The following is a 21,641-nucleotide window of genomic DNA, read 5'->3' as shown; positions in this document are numbered from 1 at the left end:
CCATATATTTTTTATTTATTCATGTGTGGACATACATAACCTTTTAGTTCCTATAAAATAGGATTTTTATTATTCCTTTAATTTCTTTTTTTGTCATTTAAATATTTTTTTATTTTATTCTCTAGCGTTAAGTAACAATGTGAATTGTAACGTTGACAGTCCAAATAACTTTTGACATTACCAACGGGTTTGACAAGACAGTCACATGTAATTCTCTTTTGGTAAACTATGTTTTCAAATTCTTGGTTAACTTGCAACTAGTTTGAATAAATAAAGTTTTATAGACAAAGATTTACCAAAAAAAAATAATATGTGACTTCCTTGTCAAACTATTTGATGAGGTGACAAATCGTTGATAATAATGAGTTATCCAGATCGTTACATCATTATTTAACTAATGTTATGAAACTCAGTTCGGCTTCGCCTGTCGTGTCGGTCCAACCGGGACCCAATGACCTAAATCAGATCAATTTGTTATTGAACTGTTCATGTATGTGGTCTAGGATGACCCGACCAAACCCAATTGACTGGTTTTGAAGGAATCCGATGACCCGACCTAGTTTTATAAACCTGGATTGGGCTATGCACGCAAAAAAAAATGGACTACATCTATAACGCCGTTTTAATGTCTCATTATTATCAATTGTTATTTTAGATTTGGAAATATGAATGAATTTTTCTTAATCAAATAATGTTAATTATATACTTATATATAATAGATACATATATAATTTTAAATTTTTAATATATACTAGATCAAATCAGATTAATTACTGGATTACTAATCAACTACCTCAACCACACCGAACAAGTCTTTATAACACTATATTGTGACTGAACCACAGCGGCTAAAACCCCAAAAGAAATCTTTAAAGTCAAAACAAATTTTTTTAAAGAACTAAAAAAGACTTTTATTTTACAAGGACAAAAAACGTTATTTAAGTATTGTTTGAGTGTACTGTAGGTATAGTTATCTGATATCAATACAGAGCAATATTTTTTAATCTTTGATAAATATGTACTTTTCATAATACAATAATGAGCTCTTGTTTTGGAAGACTAAATCAATTTTAACTTTGATGACTTAATCTGTTAGAAAGCGTGATTATCAAAAAGATACTTCTTTAAAATTATATATTGGCACCAAACTATGATACAGTCAGATTTGATATATTAAACTATCGATAACCAAATAATTACCTGCTGCTATGCACAAACAGTATCTAGATATGTCTACAGATAGCTAACTTACAAAGGTTGGAATGCATCTAAGGAAACAAAAATTTCTCACGTAGGAAACAAATGCGTGCGTTGATATAAAAAAAGAAAACGTTTTTTAGCATCATAAAACTATTTAGCCGTGGTTTCTATAATGGATCTTTCGCACATTCATGAATTTAAGCTATTTTCAAAACGCTCATTAACTGAAGAGTAAATTTATACACAACAATTTTTCGACTGTACATGATATCCACATAGATGTAACTAGGAGAATATTGACATTTTGACATCTACAATTAACGATTGGCAATCTTGTCAATCTAGCTAATTACACTCGGATGACATTGTGAACTATATCACATATATAGTTCAATAATTCACAATGTGGATCATCTCAGTGGATGAAGCATTACTACTAATAGTCTTGTTCCTGGTTGAAGCTAATTTGTGTTCCCCCATTTGGTTATCCTTGTAGATGCCATAAACATAAGAACAGAACCCCAAAATGCAGAGAAAAGTGGACACAGCTTTGACACCACCAAATGCATCTCTGAAGAACACGACACCTCCTAACACATTCATGGACAACAAAAATGTCATGCAAATCCCCCCAGTCAATGAAGATGTCAGGAATACCATTCCTGCAGTTCCCATGAAACATAGCTGCCAAGTCACCACATTTCCCATCACTGTCACCCAATAAACTCTGCTTCCTTTGTCAAAGACCATTTGGCTTTCTACCTTCATCTCAGAAAATCCACCATCCCATGTCATGCCAACTATGGCCAATGCTGTTGCTGCACCCTCCATTATCACTTGCATTTCCATCACCATTTGGTAGCAATTCACCTTCTTGTAAATCTTCTCCATTAGTGGCAAGTACAAGGCAAACATCAAACCTGCCCCTATGGTGCAAAAGAATCCAATGAAGTAGTTCTTTTGAGTTAGCCCTTTTGGTCTCTCGTGGCTAGAGTCCAAGGCTATAAGGATGGAGCTTAGGGTGAGAAGGATCACGCAGTTCACGTTTGAAAAGGTTATTTTTTGCTTCACTATGATGACAGAGAAGAGAAGGTTGAAGAGTAGTTGGGAAGATAGCAAAAGTGCTGAGGTTGAAACGGGAAGGTAGGAGTTTCCCCATGAGAAGAAAAGGTTGTTGAATCCTAACATAACTCCGATTGAAATTGAGATAATCAACATTCTTGGTGTGAAATCATTAAAGGGTACCCTCTTGGTGAATTTAAAGAGATAAGGAACACAAATTGGGATTAACAAAAGAGGAAATCCTGCGGTTTGAACCCAAGTTGAAACCCATCTACTTGAACCCTTGTGGGTGAAATAGTACTTAGATAGCAAACTAGAAGAAAGTGAACCCACAAAGAGACATGCATAGTTAATCACCAAAAGGGGCATATTGATGTTGATGTTAATGTACCTCTTGTTAGTGCTACTGCTACCCTTTTGATCTGCATGCAGCTGCAATGTTGTGTTGTCCATGGGAGAAACTAGATCTGCATGTGCTAATTCTTCTCCACCAGCTTCTAACTGATCAACGAATTCAATTTCAGTACTTCTAGTGTTCTTCTTGATACAAGGACTCATGGTGATGTGTTGGGGACAGTGATTATATGTAACCTCCTTGAATGAAAGAGACGAATTAGGGGTTGAAATAGATCAGTTGAAGTTATTCAGTTCCTTTCATTGCTTGCCACCTTCACTGTGAATGTGAACCATCTGTCACCTTGCGTGTAGTCTTACGTTTTTCTACAACTTTAAATTATTAAATAAAGAGTAAACAATAAACATCATTCAAAAATGAAAAATTCAGATTAAATGGGAAATGCTTACAAAGTGTTATGGATTAGTTTTTTTATTAAATTTTCTGAAGTTATAATATTTAAAAATTAATTTAATATTATTAAGTTGTATTTTTTAATATTAATTTGTTGTTAGATTGTTTGTATGATTAATTTATCATACTTTTTATATATTTATAAATTAAATTAAAAAATTTATTTTTCAGAAATTAATTTATCCCCGTCTCGGGTATCAAAATAAATATTTATTCTTAACTTAAACTACAGTGAACAAAATTCCAATAACAGGAGCTTTCGTAGAAAAGTATGATATTGAAGTTATTATGAAGTATGAACCAACTAATTAAGAAATGAGAAGTAGGTTGGGGCCATTTAAGAATTGCGATGAACAAGTATCATACTTATTTGGATAGATGTATGGATGATGATTTGTTGAAATAAAATATCACCTTCGATATAAATTTGTTATTGATGTTTATGGTTAATATAATTACATTAAAGGAATATTTAATAAGAATAAATACTCATTTTAATTCTTAAAATAATAAAATAAATTAGTTTAAAAAAAATAAAAAAAAATAAATTTAGTATTAAATGTGTACAAACGTGATAAATTACTTAATACAAATAATTTAACGATAAATTAATTTTTAAATTTTACAAGTTAATGTCAAATTAATCCTAAAAAATATAATTTATTATAAAATTGATCTTTAAATATTACAATTTAATAACAAAATAATCTTATAGATTTAAGAGTAAGTTTAAACAATCAAACTTTTTTCATATTCATATTCAGTGATTAAATATTTTTTTTCATTTTTTAAGAATCAATTTATCACTAACTCATGCTTTCACAAACCAAAACGAATATTTACCTATTTAATAAATATAAAATTTTAATGTATTTAATTTAAAATACTTTTATGTACTGATATAAAATATATCTAATTTAAAATTCTTTTATTGAAGATAACATATTTTGTTGAAATGCATTTTAAATAATATTCGTTTTGTTGAAATGTATTTTAAATAACTAGGTTGCAGGTATAGTATTTTTTTAAAACATTAATCTAATTATTTTAAATGAAATATAAAAAATTAATAAAACTTACAATTTGTAAAGACTTAATTATAAATAAATTTTAATTGAACCTTTCAATTATTAAAGAATTTAATTGAAAATTTTAATTATTTAAAAAATACTTCAATTGAGTCTCTTTATTGTTAAAAAGTTCATTCATATTCTTCAATTATTTTTAAAAAATTATAGTTATACTTTTTTTCCATCAAATCTATTAATTTGATTATAGTATTTTTAAATAATTGGAGGATTTAATTCAACAAACAAAAGTATTAAATATTGGTGATCACAATTTTTTTTAACCATTGATTAAACTTAAACAAAACAATAATGATGTAACCAAAAACACAAAACGACAGCGTATTTGGGCCGTGATGGATCCCAAAGAGGCCCACAAAGGATTTGGCGGGAAGGCGTTTGTTTCCTTTATCTATTTCCCGCCACAGAGTGGCATTAGTTAGAGCGAGACAACACCTCAGAGAACCCAAATTCCGCGCCAAGAGGTTAGGGTTTCACCGCGAAGAAGAAGAGAGAGCAGAAGCAGCAATGGAAGCATACGGTGGTTTCATGATTGACGAGAAAGCCGTTAGGGTTGAGAACGCTTTCCTTGATTTCCTCAAAAGGTTCTCTTCTTCGTCTCTGTCTAATTGTTTTTTTTTTCTCTTTTCGCATTCAAAATAAATAACTAACATTGTAGCGGAATTAGCAGCTTCAAGTCCAGTAGCCATCGGAACGAACTTTATTACGAAGCGGAGATCGAATTGATGAAGAGCAATGACTCCAACACCATGTTCGTCGATTTCGACCACGTCATCAGATTCAGCGACCTCCTCCAGCAAACCATTTCCGATGAATACTTGAGGTTTCTATTAACCTCTCAAAACCCTAAAATAATTTCTTGGGAATTTGGACCACTGAGACTTTGTTTTCTGTGTTTATTATTGTAGATTTGAACCTTATTTGAAGAACGCCTGCAAGCGGTTAGTTATGGATCTCAAGCCGTCAATTGTATCCGACGATAGTCCTGACAAGGACATCAACATTGCCTTCTATAACATGCCCATCGTTAAAAGGTCTATGGTTTTTCCTTTATAATGTTTACTCTTGGTTAATTGTTTTTTTTAAAATTTATTGGTTGAGTTGAATTTTAATTGAAATTGAATGTCTTGGTGTTTCAATTTGCTATGAGTAAATTCTAAATGGAATTAATCATGGGCGGTTGGTTTGCTGACAAGTTTGCTCTCTTGCAGGTTAAGGGAATTGGGTACATCAGAGATCGGAAGGCTTGTGTCTGTGACAGGAGTGGTGACGAGGACGAGTGAGGTTCGACCTGAGCTTCTCCAAGGAACTTTCAAGTGCCTAGAGTGCGGTGGTGTTATAAAGAATGTTGAACAGCAATTCAAGTATACTGAGGTGATTAAAAGATGAAAATTATGTTTTAGTTTTGATTCTTGTCTTGTTTGATCATTATCATGTTATGTTAATGTTTGGAGTTTGGACTTCATTATAATTCATTGTTATTTGTCATTAACTGGGTATTTTAGTTTCTATTTTACTATTCCCATTCTGATGTTATACCACACTGCAGCCAACAATCTGCACAAATGCTACCTGTAGCAATCGAACAAGGTGGGTACTGCTGCGCCAGGAGAGCAAATTTGCTGATTGGCAGAGGGTCAGAATGCAGGAGACGTCCAAAGAGATACCTGCAGGCTCCCTTCCTAGGTCATTGGATGTTATTCTTCGTCATGAGATCGTGGAACAGGCCAGGGCTGGCGACACGTGAGACTTCTCTTGCCCCAAATTACCTTGAACTAGTCAAATTATAGTGGCTCTTTTGATTGTCAGAATTTGAAGATCAGAATAACTTATCACATTCTGTATATCTGTAGGGTGATTTTCACAGGTACTGTAGTTGCTATACCTGACATAATGGCATTGGCATCTCCGGGAGAGAGATCAGAGTGCCGCCGTGATGCTTCTCAACGCAGGGGTTCTACGGCTGGAAATGAGGGTGTGAGTGGTCTTAAGGCTCTGGGAGTCAGAGACCTCAACTATCGTCTAGCTTTTATCGCCAACTCTGTTCAGGTTGGTTATTTGTGTCTCATTAATGGCATGTTCATGTGATGTGATATTGATTTTGTAATGGATGTGGTTTTTGAATAATTTCTTTCAGATTTGTGATGGTAGAAGAGAAATAGACATCAGGAACAGAAAGAAGGATGCTGATGATGACAATCAACAGTTTACTGTAAGTTTCATGGTGCACTCCATCTATATCCATTATAATGTTATTCATATGGTTTAGATTTTATATTGTCAGCTGTTGTGGCTGGTGTTAACTCTTATGAAGCGTGTTGAATATTTATCTTGATGTGAAGAGCAGTAGTTTTGCTTTAATCATTAGGTTAATTGCTATTCTGTATATCTTTTCCCAATATTTATCAATCTATGTTCAATATGCAAAACTGGTTGGATTTTTTGGTTCATTTCCTTTTCAATGTCTGCTGTAGTTCTAGATCTTGTCATTTTTCTCCACTTCACATAGTTCTCTTGGTTAGTTTTCCATCATATATTTGAAAAAGGATAATTAACCCCATTATTTGCCTGGGTGATTCGACAGGATCAGGAACTGGAAGAAATTAAACGAATGAGGAGCACTCCAGATTTTTTCACCAAACTTGTCGAAAGCATTGCTCCAACTGTTTTTGGTCATCCAGATATTAAGAGAGCTATCCTTCTTATGCTTTTGGGTGGTGTTCACAAATTTACTCATGAAGGCATCAACCTCAGAGGAGACATAAACGTTTGTGTTGTTGGAGATCCCAGCTGTGCAAAATCTCAATTTCTTAAGTACTCCTGTTTTTCCTTTTGTTGGTTACTTTATACTGGTTTATGCATAATGAATGGTCAAGTATGCTAGTTTATCATTGCAGGTATACTTCAGGCATAGTTCCAAGATCTGTGTATACATCTGGGAAATCATCATCTGCTGCTGGCTTGACTGCAACTGTTGCCAAGGAACCAGAAACTGGGGAGTTTTGTATTGAGGTCAATAGTCTGTCTCTTTTGTATTTGTGTAAAAATTAGTTGCACTCCCAATCAAGGTAGCTAGATTATTCCAAGCTCCTGACAATTTGCAAACTTTATATTTTTTGTCATCCGTGTTTTATTGTTACATATGTTTATGTTTCAGTGAATTTAAAATGTTAAAATGTGTTACATTTCCTAGTTTGAGTTACATTACTAGTGCAACTATTCATTGTTAAAGCATGGTATTTTACTCCTCTATTTCACATCAATGTGTGCTGCATTTGTCTACCCATCTTGGATTGTGAGTTATAGTCATGTCAAATAGGTGTTATGTTGCAATGAGAATTTTGCATTAAACAACTCATGTATAGAGTAGCATAGAAACTATTTATGAAACGAGAATTTTGCATTTAACAACTCATAGTGTATAGCATAACTATTTATGAAACATGACTAGAAGATGCTGAATGAGTATTGAGTAGGACAGAAAGGAGGGTCTTGATATGTTTGGGTGTTGCATAATCATAATTATCTGATTTGCATGATATTTACATGTCTACTTGTTTTTTTATATGATATTTCAGGCTGGTGCTTTGATGCTTGCAGACAATGGCATTTGCTGCATTGATGAATTTGACAAGATGGACATCAGAGATCAGGTAAGAGGCATATTTTTTTACCTGTATTACATCCAACAGTATGGATTGGCTCTTATCTCATATTTGATGGGATTGTAGGTTGCAATTCATGAGGCAATGGAACAGCAGACTATTAGTATCACAAAAGCAGGAATACAAGCAACACTTAATGCTCGTACTTCCATTCTTGCTGCTGCCAATCCTGCTGGGGGACGCTATGATAAATCTAAACCACTTAAGGTAAAATGTTCTGATACCTGGTTATGGATTACCTTGCCATTAAAGTACACTTGGCCTAATTGATTTTTTTTTCCTTTTCTTATTTCAGTACAATGTGGCCCTCCCACCAGCTATACTTTCAAGGTTTGATCTTGTATATGTTATGATTGATGACCCAGACGATCAGACAGACTACCACATAGCTCATCATATTGTGAGAGTTCATCAAAAGCGTGAAGGTGCTCTTGCTCCAGCATTCACTACAGCAGAACTGAAGCGTTATATAGCTTATGCAAAAATTCTTAAACCAAAGGTTAGTGACTCTTTTGGATGAAGTGCTTTCCTAAATGAGGATAATTTTTGCCTTTGTGATTCTAGCTTATTTATTTAGCTTGATTAATGCAGCTTTCGCCAGATGCCAGAAAACTATTGGTAGACTCTTACGTTGCTCTCCGTAGAGGTGATACAAATCCTGGGAGTAGGGTTGCATATCGTATGACAGTTAGGCAGTTGGAGGCATTAATCAGATTGTCAGAGGCCATTGCACGGTGTCATTTGGACAATGAGGTGCTTTTAAGTTTCAGAGGCTTATTAATGCTTATGCATTGATTGTATATTTTATTTATTTGGTCTAAAAAGATTTGGTATCAGGTACAACCTCGTCATGTTCGTCTAGCAGTAAAACTGCTGAAAACTTCCATCATAAGGTACAAATATATTTCTTGCTTATCTTTTTCAGTTTTTTGGACCTAGCTTTTGGTGATAATTTATTTTACTTTTTTCCTGCAGTGTGGAGTCCAGTGAGATTGATCTGTCTGAGTTTCAAGAAGAAAACCATGATGATGGTGCAGGTGGTGGCGATGGAAATGATAAAAATCGAGATGCTAATGACCAAGTGGGGAATGATGCAGCAGCTCAGCAAGCTGCCGGAAATGCTAATGATCAAGTGGGAAACGATGCAACTCAGCAAACTGCTAATGATCAAGTGGGAAATGATGCAGCTCAGCAACCTGCTGGAAATAATGGTAAAGTGCCGCTAACCCATTTTACCTTGAAAACATCTCTGGATTAAGCTTAGTTGTGCATTGGTTTAATTATCTTGCAGGAAATTCAGCAGATGGATCTAAACCCCAAGTGAGAAAACTCGTTATGAGTGATGAATATTATCAGAGAGTTACCAGCGCCCTTATCATGCGACTAAGACAGCATGAAGAGGCTGTTGTGCAAGGTGGTCACTTGAAACTATTGTTATTTTTTATTTAACTTCTTTTTTCTGAAAAGCAAAAGAAAATTATTGATAGTTCAATTCCAAGCAAGCACAAGAAGTGCAAATTGGAACAAAAACAGATTACAAGATTATGAGGTGTATACTGCCCGTCCACCTACAGAAATCAACTGATACATAATAAGCCCCATCCCCTACCAAAGCCATTTGTCCCCAACCCCATTACATTTGAATACATGTCTTAACATAAGCCCTCCAAACATACAATGACAGCAAAGATACATTTGAAATAATCCAAAACAGCACATGCACCCATCCCAATTTACTTCTGATACATTTCCTAATGAATTGAATCCAGACATGTTTACATCTGCACCACACACCCGCCCTTGATTTTTATCACAGAGCATGAGGCTTCTGTTACTTTTCATCCCCTGATTCCCAAGTATTTCAGCAGTACACCTAGCTCATATTTTTATAAGAATATTCAGAAAATGTAAAAAAGCCTTGAGCACTAACGTCGACATTCTGCTTCCCAACTCAATTTATTGGACCATAACCTTCTTTTGCGCACTCACCATTTGTAGTAATGCCACAATAGGCAAGACCCAAGTAACCAAGTAACATAACAGCTCTAATATATGCCAATTTGTTATTTAACTTCTGAATACCATGAAGTTAAATGTTCAATTAATCAGTTGTTTGTCCTGTATACTTTACTCATGTTCTGAAACTCTGAACACCCTTTGTCATATGTACATCAAGATTTCTTAATTAACTTTTTATTAGGGAGATTAGATGTGTTCAATGCAATCTTTTATATTGAAAAGTGAATTTTCTGTGAACTTATTAATTACAGGAAACGGTTTGTCTGGGATGAGGCAAAAAGATTTGATTCAATGGTACGTAGACCAACAAAATGAGAGAAACAACTACAGTTCGATGGAGGAGGTGCAAGCTGAAATTTCCAAAATTAAAGCTATTATAGAGGTATATTTTTTAAGAGTGTTAGCAACACACTCTAACGCATTCTTTCTAGAACTTCATCTTAGTTAAAATTTATTGAAAATTATAATCGTTTGCTATTTTTACTTTACATCCTTCCAAGAATTTAAAATATTATTTGCAGATATGTTAAATATATGATTCACTGTGTACTGCAGAGCTTAATTCGGAGAGAGGGCCATTTGATAGTGGTAGATGATGGGCAAGCAGCAGCCGCAGCAGCAGAACCCCCAGGCGCACCAAGAAATTACCGAATTTTAGCAGTGGCTCCTAATTATGTCATTGATTGAGAGCCCAAGGGTGACAGAAATTGGAAATTACTTCATTTTTCTCATTTACTATTACTACAGTGACCCACCCAATGGTTGACTGGCTTGAGCTGCAAATTGGTTCCTTATCTGTTGACTGTTTATAGTGTACTAGAAAGAAAACTGAGCTGCAAATTGTATCTAGAGTATATTTTGTCCATTATTTTATAGGTCATTGTCATCATCTTTTTACTACTGAGTACTGAAGAGAAACTTATTGAAGTTTGACTATGTTCGCAGATTAGACACCGTATTTACTATTTACACGTGCTGATTAAGAGTTTCATGAACTGCTTGTTCTCTTTTCTATGTCCAGTTGAATTTATTGTTGTGAATAATATTCCACCTGAAAATAGGTGACATTTGAGATATTTTCATAAATTGAGTGAAAATTAACTTATTAAGTATAATTTTATTAAATAGTTCATTCTACATTTGGGAAAAAAATTGGAATAAAAATGTCACTTTTGACATTTTTAAGCAATAAAATCACTTAACGGATGCAATTACTAAAATTAAACAAATATTTGCAGTAAAATAAAAAAAAGTTAAATTTAGTATAAAATTGATTAATATAAGATTTATTTAATTAATTTACACTCTTCAAGAAAATTGATTAATATAAGAGTTTGATATTTATATATTAATAATGTAAAATAATTTTATACAATCATTTAATTATAAATTATTATTTGAACGCTAATTATTTTTAAAAATAATAAACTTATCAAATATATGATAGATTTTGACTGTATAATTGTGTAAAAAATTTATGTTAGTGCATAATCTTTTTTTTTTCTGAATGTAAAATCCATTAACAATTTGTGTTATTTTGTTAAAATCAACCTTAAATTTATTGGGACTCATAATCTTTTTATTTTTACTTAATTATTTTCATACCCAATTAATATGTGATAAATTAATTAATATGTACTAGTATTTTTATCCAAGAAAGAAACTGTACTTATCTTTTAAATATATATAGCATTTATTGTAAAATAATAAAAAATATTTTAATAAAAATAGTTAACACAAAAAATAATTTAAAGAAGATGATAGGATATATACTTGATGGTTTCTGGACCCTACAAATGATAGATACCTTCAACTCCAGTTTTCGTTTCAAATCAGAGTTGAGTTTGAATTTATCCACACCACAGACTGGTATGTTTTTGCTTATCATGTTGGTTAGCTAGTCACAAAGCCCCTAAGCCGCGCCTAGTCCAACTTTCAAGCCTTAATCCACAAACAACATTACCTTAATTAATTTCTATATTCCAAACAGAAAAAGGGTTTGAACAGAAAAATAGAAGTCATATTGTGAGCGTGATTGCAGTACCATACCAGCTAAGCCATGTGCCAAGTTTCATTTGAGAAGCCAACTTAAGTACACTAGCGCATTTTTGTCCTGAACAATACACAACGTAGATGATAAAGCCAAATTATGAGTTACAGATCAACATCAGGGCTATTAAAATCTCTTAAAATTTAACAAAATGATAGATAACATAAATACAAAATGGCATGGCCCCCACATCTGATATTTGCCACCTACGGAATAAGTTTATTGCCAACTGTCATTTCCCCCACAAAAGTTTGGGTTCCCTTTTATACCCCTAAGGTTCCCCACATAATTACCACCAATACCTTCATATTAATCATATCTGTTACACCTCACTCTTTTACAATGGTGGTGAATTTACGATTTTGCCCTTGCTTCATCCTTGACGTTAACGTGTCATGCTAGTTGCATGGCCCGACAGGAGGTGGCTATGAGGTCATTTGAGCAGCGCAGTTTGGCTGGCATGAATGGGCAAGTGCCAAGCGGACATTCACGTAATTAGGTTGGAATTTGAAGGTTTATTTGTTTTGTTGTAACTTGGAAGTTTGTATGGTGGTGTGTGTGCTGGATTGGGGAGTGTGTGTGTGCCTTCAAAGTAGTGCCTTCAAAGTATTAGATACTTAATATTTATATATCATGTGTGTGTGTTGATTTGGAAGGACAAGTGGCTATAACACTACTTGCATTCAGTTAGACTTTGATAGTTTGATTAGCTCTAATAAGGTTAAGGACCAGAGAGAGAAAGAGAAATAAGAAGAAAAACACAAGATGGGTTATTGGAAGTCTAAGGTTCTTCCCAAGATCAAGAAGGTTTTCGAGAAGAATAGCACCAAGAAAGCTGCTGCTGCTGAGGCCACCAAGTCCTTTGATGAGTCAAAGGTTTGAGACTAATCTTCTCAACTTTTTTTTGTTTAACCCTTCTTTTATGTGTTGAAAATTATCAAACAATTTTTTTTGTATATGTGCTAGCTATGTTTGGTTAATTTGGTGTTTGGTTTGTAGGAGGAATACAACAAAGCCTTTGAAGAAAAGAAGACTGAACTTCAAACCAAAGTTGTTGAAATATATGAGGCTTCATCAACTGAAATCAAGGTGAGAACACACATATAACACACACACGTGTATATATCATAATACAAGAAATAAAGAGTCAAACTAATATTTGATTGAAAAAGTACTTGATTAAAAAACTTGTCACCTTGCAGAGTTTGGTTAAAGAACCCAAGGAAGCTGGTTTGAAGAAGAACTCCACAGAAGTCCAGAAGTTCCTAGAAGAGCTGGTTAAAATTGGTAAAGAATATTTGTAGCCCTTTTATAAGTTTTTATTTATCAGCTATTAGTTATTACCTGAAAGTTTCAACTGGGATCTCTATTATTTATAAAAGAATAATTTAACCCCTTAATTAAATTTCAGATTTCCCTGGATCAAAGGCGGCATCTGAAGCATCTTCAAAGTTTGGACCAGCCTTGGCTTCAGGTTCAGTTTTCTTTGTGTTTGAGAAGGTGTCCACTTTCATTGTTACAGAAGAAAAAGAAGTTGAAGCCCCTCCTGCAGTAGAAACTAAAACAGAAGAAGAAACAAGTAGTGTTGTCAAAGAGAGGGAGACAGTGGTTGAAGAAGAAAAAAAGGAAGAGGAAAAACCACAAGCAGACGAGACAAGTGATGAGAAAAAAGTGGAAGAAAAACAAGCTGAGACTGCTGCTAAAGAGGAAGAGAAACCTGCTGAACCAGCAGAACCACCAAAGCCTTGAAAATTTCGTTCTGAACAGAAGCTATATATATGTAGCTGCTTCATGAAGATGCAGAAGATCATATACGTGCATTCTTAGTTTGCATATAGTCCAAAATTGTCACATACCATTCCCTTATTCTTTTATTCCTGTGTAAAATTGGTTTTGTGCTGCTTAGTTTGATATTGTTGCAGATTTGGTGATTGATATGCATGTCAATTAATGTTTTTATGATGAATCGTTTTGTAATATTATTCATTTTTCAGTCAAGGAATTGTGACGTTTAGTTTGGTTCATCGAATCCTTCCCAGCTACCTGTTGTTTCATTTAAAAGTTATCAGTGCCATTATGGAAGTCCTGTTTGGCAGGGTTTTACATTTATTTTTGTTGCTGTATGCGGATTCACTGTTGATTTATGGGTTTAATAGTAATGTACTTTCGGTATATCAACTAGGTCAAATTTTTAAACTAATTATTATAAAACTCAATATAAGTTAACTTATCATATATTTACGATTAAAATAATAATATAAAATTACATTATTAATATAAAATTCAATACAAACTTATCATACATTTATAATTAAAGAATAATATAAAATTATTTTTATATTATGACCGTATAATCTATTTTCTCTTAATTTATATATTTTTTTGTCTAGCAAAATTTAGGAAAGCTTTTATATTTAAAGAATGATTATAAAAGTACTTATAGTCTCGATTTAACTCTCCAATGAAACAACCGAGGGAAACAAGTGAAGGCTCAAATTTGAAGCCCATCAAATGTAAAACTCTCTCTTGCTCCATATTTAGTTTGAAAGTTTTATATACACTAGTTAGACATGCAGCACACAAGGTGCATAAATTTAGGAAAAGCTTTAAAAATTTAAAACACAAAGGGAGGAGGGTTTTTTGTATACATAAGTATCTCTTTAAGAGACAATCTTATTAGATGTATTGACATTATATATGGGATTCAAAGTTTAGAGTTTGTTTGGATAAGTTTTTCTAAAGTATTTTTTGGAGAAAAAAAATGAAATAAATTTTCCATTAATTAAAATGAGTCATCGATTAATTAATCATGAGTTAATTTGTAAATATTTTTTCATCTTTTAGAGAAGTTATATGATAAAACTTCTACAAATTAGTTAATGTTAAACTAATGAATAACTCATTTTAATTTATAAAAAAAACTCATCTCATTTTTTCTTCTCTTATAAATACTTCTAAAAAAACTTACCCAAATAGACCCTCAGTTCACCATGTTACCAGACATCTTTTTATTTACATAAGTTTCTTGAAAAAAAAAATCTATTTATTTTCTAAAAATGTGTTCATTTTGTATTTCTTGTTCTAAAAATACAACATCGCTCCTTCGCTGTGATGATTTATAGATATCCTTGACATCATTTCTTTAGAATTGTTTTTTGTCTAAATAATATGTATACTCTACTGACATTTCTAACAATCCACGACTTGAAAATAATATTTTTTTAAAATCAAACCAAACATGAGAAATTAACATTCTCAACTTAAAATTCTTGAAAAACTAAAAATTTGCCTTGTATAGTTTCTAATTTTCTATATTGAAAGTACTTAACTTTTCGATCAAAAATAAGTTTGAGTTGAAATTTTCTCTTACAGTTTTCTAGCATTAAATGAGTGAAAGAAACAAAATCCATTAACCGTTTGTATTTTTGTTCACAGGCGTAATTTTGAAAATAAATATTAATTTAGGACAAATTTAATATACTCAATTAAATTAAACAATTTTTTTAGTATTGATGAATTAATTAATTAGACCTTATAATAAGTACCTCAAATAATATTTTTTTATAATAAAAAAATATCATATGATTTGAAATTATTATGTTCCTCACTAATCTTAATATGACACTGAGTGATATTGACTTTTCACATATATTAAAAAACTTAAAATATGCATGATGTAAAGATTGACTAGAATCATATACAAGTGTGATAGTCCTAGACCATTCAGTAATTTCTCAACAAGGAAGTGCCAAGCCTAAGACAACCTAAGACATATGAATAGGATACAGTAGAATAAACGGGATACACACCTAAGGCAACAAACATAAGACCTAAGGCTAAGTACCAAGAACAGTGAAAAGGTCCATTAGAATAAATGATACACACCTACTAAAAAGTTAGGTTAAGATATTTAGACCCCAAGACATATGAATGAGCATGGTTTGCAAGCCAATTCGCTACCTCATTTATTGCACACAATAGGAGCGATTAGATGAAGTGGCACTTTAACCACCAACTTGGCAAGTAGTACTGTTGACATGGACTACTGATATGGTAGTCTTATGATGACTTGGCAGTGCATAATCAGTTAGTCACTAACATGAGCTACTGACCTGGTAAGGAAACAAAATTACAATTTTAGTATGCGTACTTTATAAAATTTGCATATTTCATCATCCAACAATGTTCCTCCCTTTTAAAACTTTGTATATTTTTCTCCTAGAATTTTGTATTTAAAATAATATAATAAATAAATGAGTCTAATTCAATTGATTGAGCGGAATATATAAATATTATAAATTTTTTGATATTGTATTTAATTTTTATGAATAAAAAAATATAATAAAGACTAAAATAGAAAATACAATAATAAAATTTTAAATTACAAAAAAGCTCAGTTATAAAAAAAAATAGACAAAAAATTTTGATTAAACTTGTAGGAAGCCAACCATTAATTGTCTGCAACTCACTCGAGTTTACTGCTCTCATTTGATTAAACATTAAGGATCCATTTGATATAATGAAAAAAAATGAAATCAAATAAGAGTGAATTGAGATGAAATTTTTTAATTAAAATGAGTGTAAAAGTATGAGTCTCATCTTATTTTATTATTCATTTCATTTATTTTTTTTTTTACTTTTTTCACTGCAAAGGAATGGATTTTAAAAATCCTATATCTTTTTTTTTCCTTAAATTGTTTTTTTTGTTTGTTGAAGTAAAAAAATAAGTATAAGAATTTAGAATAACTCACACATGTTCAACAAATTCAGATAAATCCCCTCCATAAATCATTTTTTTTTGCTTAAACCATTTGTTTCTCCCTCCCATTCCTAATATATTTTTGTTTACACTCTTGCATCATTTTCTTTAATATGATCGACACTTTTATTTTAATTTGTTTTTCTTTCTACTATTATTCATTTGGTTAGTTTCTCATTTCCTTTATTTTGGTTATTACTTTCTTAATAATATTTTGTTGATAAGAAATTTATATTATCATTTTATTTAGTATTACTATTTATTTCAATGTGTATATAATTTATAAATTTGTATAATTAAAATGAAAAAAATTATTACTATCTCATGTCCTTTTTTTTATAAGAAACAAGTGATAGTATATTTTACACTTGTTTCTTATAAAAGAGGTACTATATAAATTTGGTAGTTGACAACATGTGTGCAAAATTGGGTGACAAAATGTGCATAAATTTAATAATAAGAGGCAAAAAGTGTAATTTAATTTTATTGTCACATCAATAACTTAGGCCAATGGTCTATATCAATGTCTCTTGCATTGTCACATTAACATCAAACTCTTGTGTAGAGCTGGCAAAACTAACTGATCCAATATGGACCAATCTGATGCAAAGTTGCAAGCTATAATAGGTTAGGCTAAAAAATTTCAAATTCAATTTGATCCTCTAAAATAAAATTCAAGCCCTATAAAGGCTTAGGTTTTTTGGAATTTTGATAGAGTTTTCCAATCTATTAACTGCTAAATAAATGAGCTTTTGATAATGAAAAATAAAGTGAAAATATCTTTAAAAAAAAAGTATTTAATAGTTATTTGTGTTTAATTGTTAAGAATTGATGTTTTTCCAATTATGACTGGCAGATATAAAAACTAGAGGGATTAAAAGCAAAAAGCTATAGAAATCACGAAGAAAAGTTGAGGATTTAGCATCAAGCCCAGCCCAAGGCGCGCTTAACGCGCTGCCCGCGCTAAGCACGCAAGCAAGCACTTGCACTAAGCGCGAAAACATGCACCTGCGCTGAGCGAGCAGAGTGCGCTAAGCGCGAGTATGAAGGCCCAAATCCATTTCAGCAACTATAAAAAGAGAGTCAAATCAAGGAGAAAGCACACACTGAGTCTCAGAGCACTCTCATACCTATCTAAAGCCTAAGAACTTTTCCTTAGGGAATTCTCTTCTCTCTCCCATCATTTTTCTATTCCCTTCTTCCATCCCTTCTTATACCTCCATTTTAGTGCAAGGCCATCAATGGTCATGAGAGGCTAAAACCTTAGTTAGGGTCTAGCAGGCCTAAAAAGCCAAGAGATGTATGATGTACTCCATATTTATCAATGCACAGATGTTTTCTATCCTATTGTCTTTTATTATTTATATTCTCATGCATTGCTCATCTTTTCATTATATTAGGGGTTAGATGCTCGACAGAGGATAACTTTTAATAGAACAAAAAGAAAAGATATCATAATGAAATCATTGCTAGACATAGGATGATAACATTATGTCCATGCATTAAAGTACACATCTAGAATCAAGCTTCATGCATTTTATCTATCGAATCTTTACAAAGACATTTGGGAGATAGGTAGATAAAATAGGCTTGTCATCGTGAGGCATTAGGGACAAGTAATCGAATAGATGTGGATATGATAAATTCACCTAATTGATAAAGAAAAATCCAAAAATTATACATCCTAGGCAAACAAGGCATGTTAGGTCCTAACATTCTCATTCTATTGAATTCTCTAGTTTATTCTTTTGCTCTCTATTGTTTATAATTATCTGTTATTATGCTTTTACTTATTTCATACCACTCTTTACCTTTACCTCTTACAAATTGAAAATTATACAGTAAAAGTACAAAACAAAATCCCTGTGAAAATTGACACTCAGACTTTCGAGTTTTACTACTTGAACATTTGGTGCACTTGTCAAACTGTTAACACAATCTAAGCTCGCATCGGCCTGCATTTTATTCAATCCCAAAATCTAAAGCCAAAATCTTCCATTTCATTAGGCATTTATTTCTTGTACTTCCCCTATATCATCCTGCACCTCTGATTGCATCCCGAAAAGTTTATTCCAAAATGTAAATTTGCAATGGGAGGTGCAAGATGTAATAGTGGAATTGCATGATACAATGGTCATTTCATCTTGTAGGTTTGGGTTAACCTAACCAATTTGATCCACTTTGTCCCCTCTATTTTCATGTCAATAGTCCATGTTCACATCAACAATCAAAATTCCATGTAAGCAATCAATTAACAACAATGGATGGTTAACTAACATCAAGACAAAATGTGTGAAAATCAAGGGAGTCTAACTCAATTGATTGAACAAAGTGTGTAAGTATTCTAAATTTTGTGTTACCGTGTTCAATTCCTATGGATAAAAATAAAAGACAAAATGTGTGAAATTAGGCAAGAGTGAAGGAAAATATGTGGGGGTAGTTGGGTAGAAAAATTTGTAAAATTGTGAAAGTAGGGGGGAAATAGTAATTTAGTTTGTGTAATTATATATTTGATTTTAAATAACTAAAATTTATAATAAATAAATATTTTAAATATATAAATCTTATTGTAATTAAATTTCTTATTAAATAAATATTTTTGAACATACAAATTCACTTTAAATTTACTGTAAATAATTTATATTGTGATAAAAAGTTATTTTAACTATTGATAATTGTTTTAAGAAAATAATGAAATTTAATTTAGAAATAAAACACGTGGCTTAATGAGTGAAAACAACTCCTAAAGTTGTTATTGTTTAAGAAAGAAAGCCTAAAAAACTCTTGTAGAATAATTGCTTTTAAAAATGTTTTCGTTCAAAATAAAGATTCAGATCTATAATATAGGAGTAAGTTCTATTAATTTAAAAATAAAATAAAAATTCCTTTCTTTTCTCCTCCTTTATAACTACACTTTTAAATTTATCTTAATTTTCTTTCTATGCTCTTGAAAAAAAAAACATTTTTAGATGTCTCATAGAGTCATCCTATGCCCATTTATAAGTTCTATTACACATGATTTAGGTCTCATAGTAGAGTAGAAATATGTGTAATTGTTTCCTACTCTATGTTAAAAGATAATACATATTATCACACCCTATTTTAGTGTCATAAGTCTCTAGAACATTGTTAGATGAGCCTAAGTCTTTTCAGTATTTGGATATATAATCAAGTTGTCATATCACCAGTAAGATAGCGCATATGTGTAATGATGATTACCACACCATATTTTTGGCATTTGTTTCTTGCATTCTCATTATTGAATCCAACACCTCCCATTGTATTTTAGGAAATCCATTCTAAAATATAATGAAAGATACAAATAAGAGAATGTAAGATTCAAATGTCCATATTTTGTGTAGAAGTCTCTAGAACATAATTAATTAATTGGGCTTAGGTCTTTTTGGTATTTGGGCTTGGACTTAGGACATCCGGTCAGCATAATGTTTACCATGACGTGATGGTTGAATTGCCCTAGGCCGTTCTTGTGAAATCAGTGCATCTCTATTAGTTCAGCCATTCTTAAGAATCCAACATTTATTTTGTGTCTCGATCGGTCTACCTAACCAGATAGTTCAAATATCATAACTAATATGTATTACTTATTAGATCAGATTCAGATCAGATTAATAGACTAGATTAGATTGATGATTGCCCTCTCAAAAAATTTGGACGTGGAAAAAATTTTTAGGGGTTTAAAACTATATAATCCTATAAATTGAAAAGTGGCACACTACAAAAGAAATTGTGATAAATGGATCCAACATTTGGTGTATCTGCTCCAAATCCTAATGTCATAGAGGAGGATTTGAATCAACTTTGGCAATCCGTCTATGAAAATTCCAATAGGGTTCAAAAGGTGACTCCTCATTTCATAATTCAAAATTATTTATTTCTCTTTTTTTTAAATATGCATAGGATTATGACTAGGATCCAATTAATTTGTGGAATATTATTCACATGTGTGGATGGTATTGCAATTCGCTTTCAAATTTCTTGATATCTAATGCTAATTCTTGTTTTCTTTTCCGCTCTATTTCTTGTCACAATTCAAATATTTGCCGTTTTGGCTATAGACCTAATGTGTGTTGTCGTTCTATTCACATGTGAAACAAATATGAATATTCTCCCACTACCATATATTATAGTGATAGTGAGATGTTTTATCGTGTAAGACTAAATTAGACTCAACATTTAGAACTAAATTAGACTCCTTGTATGAACCCACTGAAATATTTAATCCACAATTTGATAAATGTATGATGTAACCTTTTTTTAAAAAAAATTTCCTAACGATTATTTCTTGAGTTACAATGAAAATTGATACTTTTATTTTCATTTGTCAATTTACCAATATGTTTTTATGAAACTATTTTTCATTAAGCTGGCAAAACTCACTTTGGGGGAGGGGGGTTAAGTTCGCATTTCCATCTTTTATTTTATTTTTTTGTTAGCTTTGTTTATTCTCAATCTATTCATTTTGGTTAAATTGGAGGGGCAACCTACTTTTAGTTTGAAAAAAGTGGCTTGTTTAATTTTGTTTGAACTTGCGCAAATGTGTGCATCATTGGCTTTGATTCTTTAATTTTTATTTTCACGTTTAATTTATTTACTAAGTTTTAAGGAGTTTGTTGTTAGGTTGTTTGACTGTTATGTACCAGTCATTTAGTGGCTTAAGCTTAGTTGCTGAAGTTTAGCTAGTTAGTTGTTATTTTCTATTTTTCAGTTTTTAACTCCATCTATTTAAGCAATATCTTATGCAATCAATAAAAGTGTGCATTTTTGTGATTTACAATATTTAGCTCTCGTTTTCTTTAATATATCTCCATCAAACCGGTATCAAGAGCTATTTTTCTCAAGGGGATCTGCGAGTAATTCAACAACAAATCTTACCTTCCTTGATTCAATCCATAACATGGATTTTGAAACACCCTTTACAACATTAGCGCCACCAGTGTTTAAGGGTAAAAATTATAAATTATGGGCATCT

General features: G+C 31.9%; 3 protein-coding genes across 3 annotated transcripts; 2 read left to right on the top strand and 1 right to left on the bottom strand.

Annotated features, from left to right (window-relative positions):
- Positions 1-1,420: 1,420 nt before the first annotated feature.
- On the bottom strand, positions 1,421-2,894 carry LOC114367468 (probable purine permease 4). Its single transcript, XM_028324656.1, has one exon. It carries the CDS (start codon positions 2,818-2,820, stop codon positions 1,591-1,593), a length of 1,230 nt encoding a protein of 409 aa, XP_028180457.1. The 5' UTR covers positions 2,821-2,894; the 3' UTR covers positions 1,421-1,590.
- A 1,682-nt stretch (positions 2,895-4,576) lies between these two features.
- On the top strand, positions 4,577-10,854 carry LOC114368825 (DNA replication licensing factor MCM6-like). The gene is made up of 18 exons (XM_028326089.1): positions 4,577-4,742; positions 4,829-4,981; positions 5,067-5,192; positions 5,370-5,532; positions 5,708-5,901; positions 6,012-6,207; positions 6,296-6,370; positions 6,743-6,972; positions 7,056-7,170; positions 7,737-7,811; positions 7,890-8,030; positions 8,119-8,322; positions 8,415-8,576; positions 8,661-8,716; positions 8,799-9,034; positions 9,115-9,237; positions 10,094-10,224; positions 10,398-10,854. Exons 1-18 carry the CDS (start codon positions 4,666-4,668, stop codon positions 10,527-10,529), a joined length of 2,589 nt encoding a protein of 862 aa, XP_028181890.1. The 5' UTR covers positions 4,577-4,665; the 3' UTR covers positions 10,530-10,854.
- A 1,561-nt stretch (positions 10,855-12,415) lies between these two features.
- LOC114368712 (plasma membrane-associated cation-binding protein 1) lies at positions 12,416-13,921 on the top strand. Its single transcript, XM_028325946.1, has 4 exons — positions 12,416-12,768; positions 12,892-12,981; positions 13,095-13,179; positions 13,304-13,921. The coding sequence occupies exons 1-4, from the start codon at positions 12,658-12,660 to the stop codon at positions 13,639-13,641; spliced, it is 624 nt and encodes a 207-aa protein (XP_028181747.1). The 5' UTR covers positions 12,416-12,657; the 3' UTR covers positions 13,642-13,921.
- Positions 13,922-21,641: the final 7,720 nt, after the last annotated feature.

Source organism: Glycine soja, chromosome 9 (genome assembly GCF_004193775.1).
Source record: "Glycine soja cultivar W05 chromosome 9, ASM419377v2, whole genome shotgun sequence".
Lineage (NCBI taxonomy): Eukaryota > Viridiplantae > Streptophyta > Magnoliopsida > Fabales > Fabaceae > Glycine > Glycine soja.
Note: the sequence above shows the minus strand (reverse complement) of the source record. Positions and strands in the feature narration are given on the sequence as shown.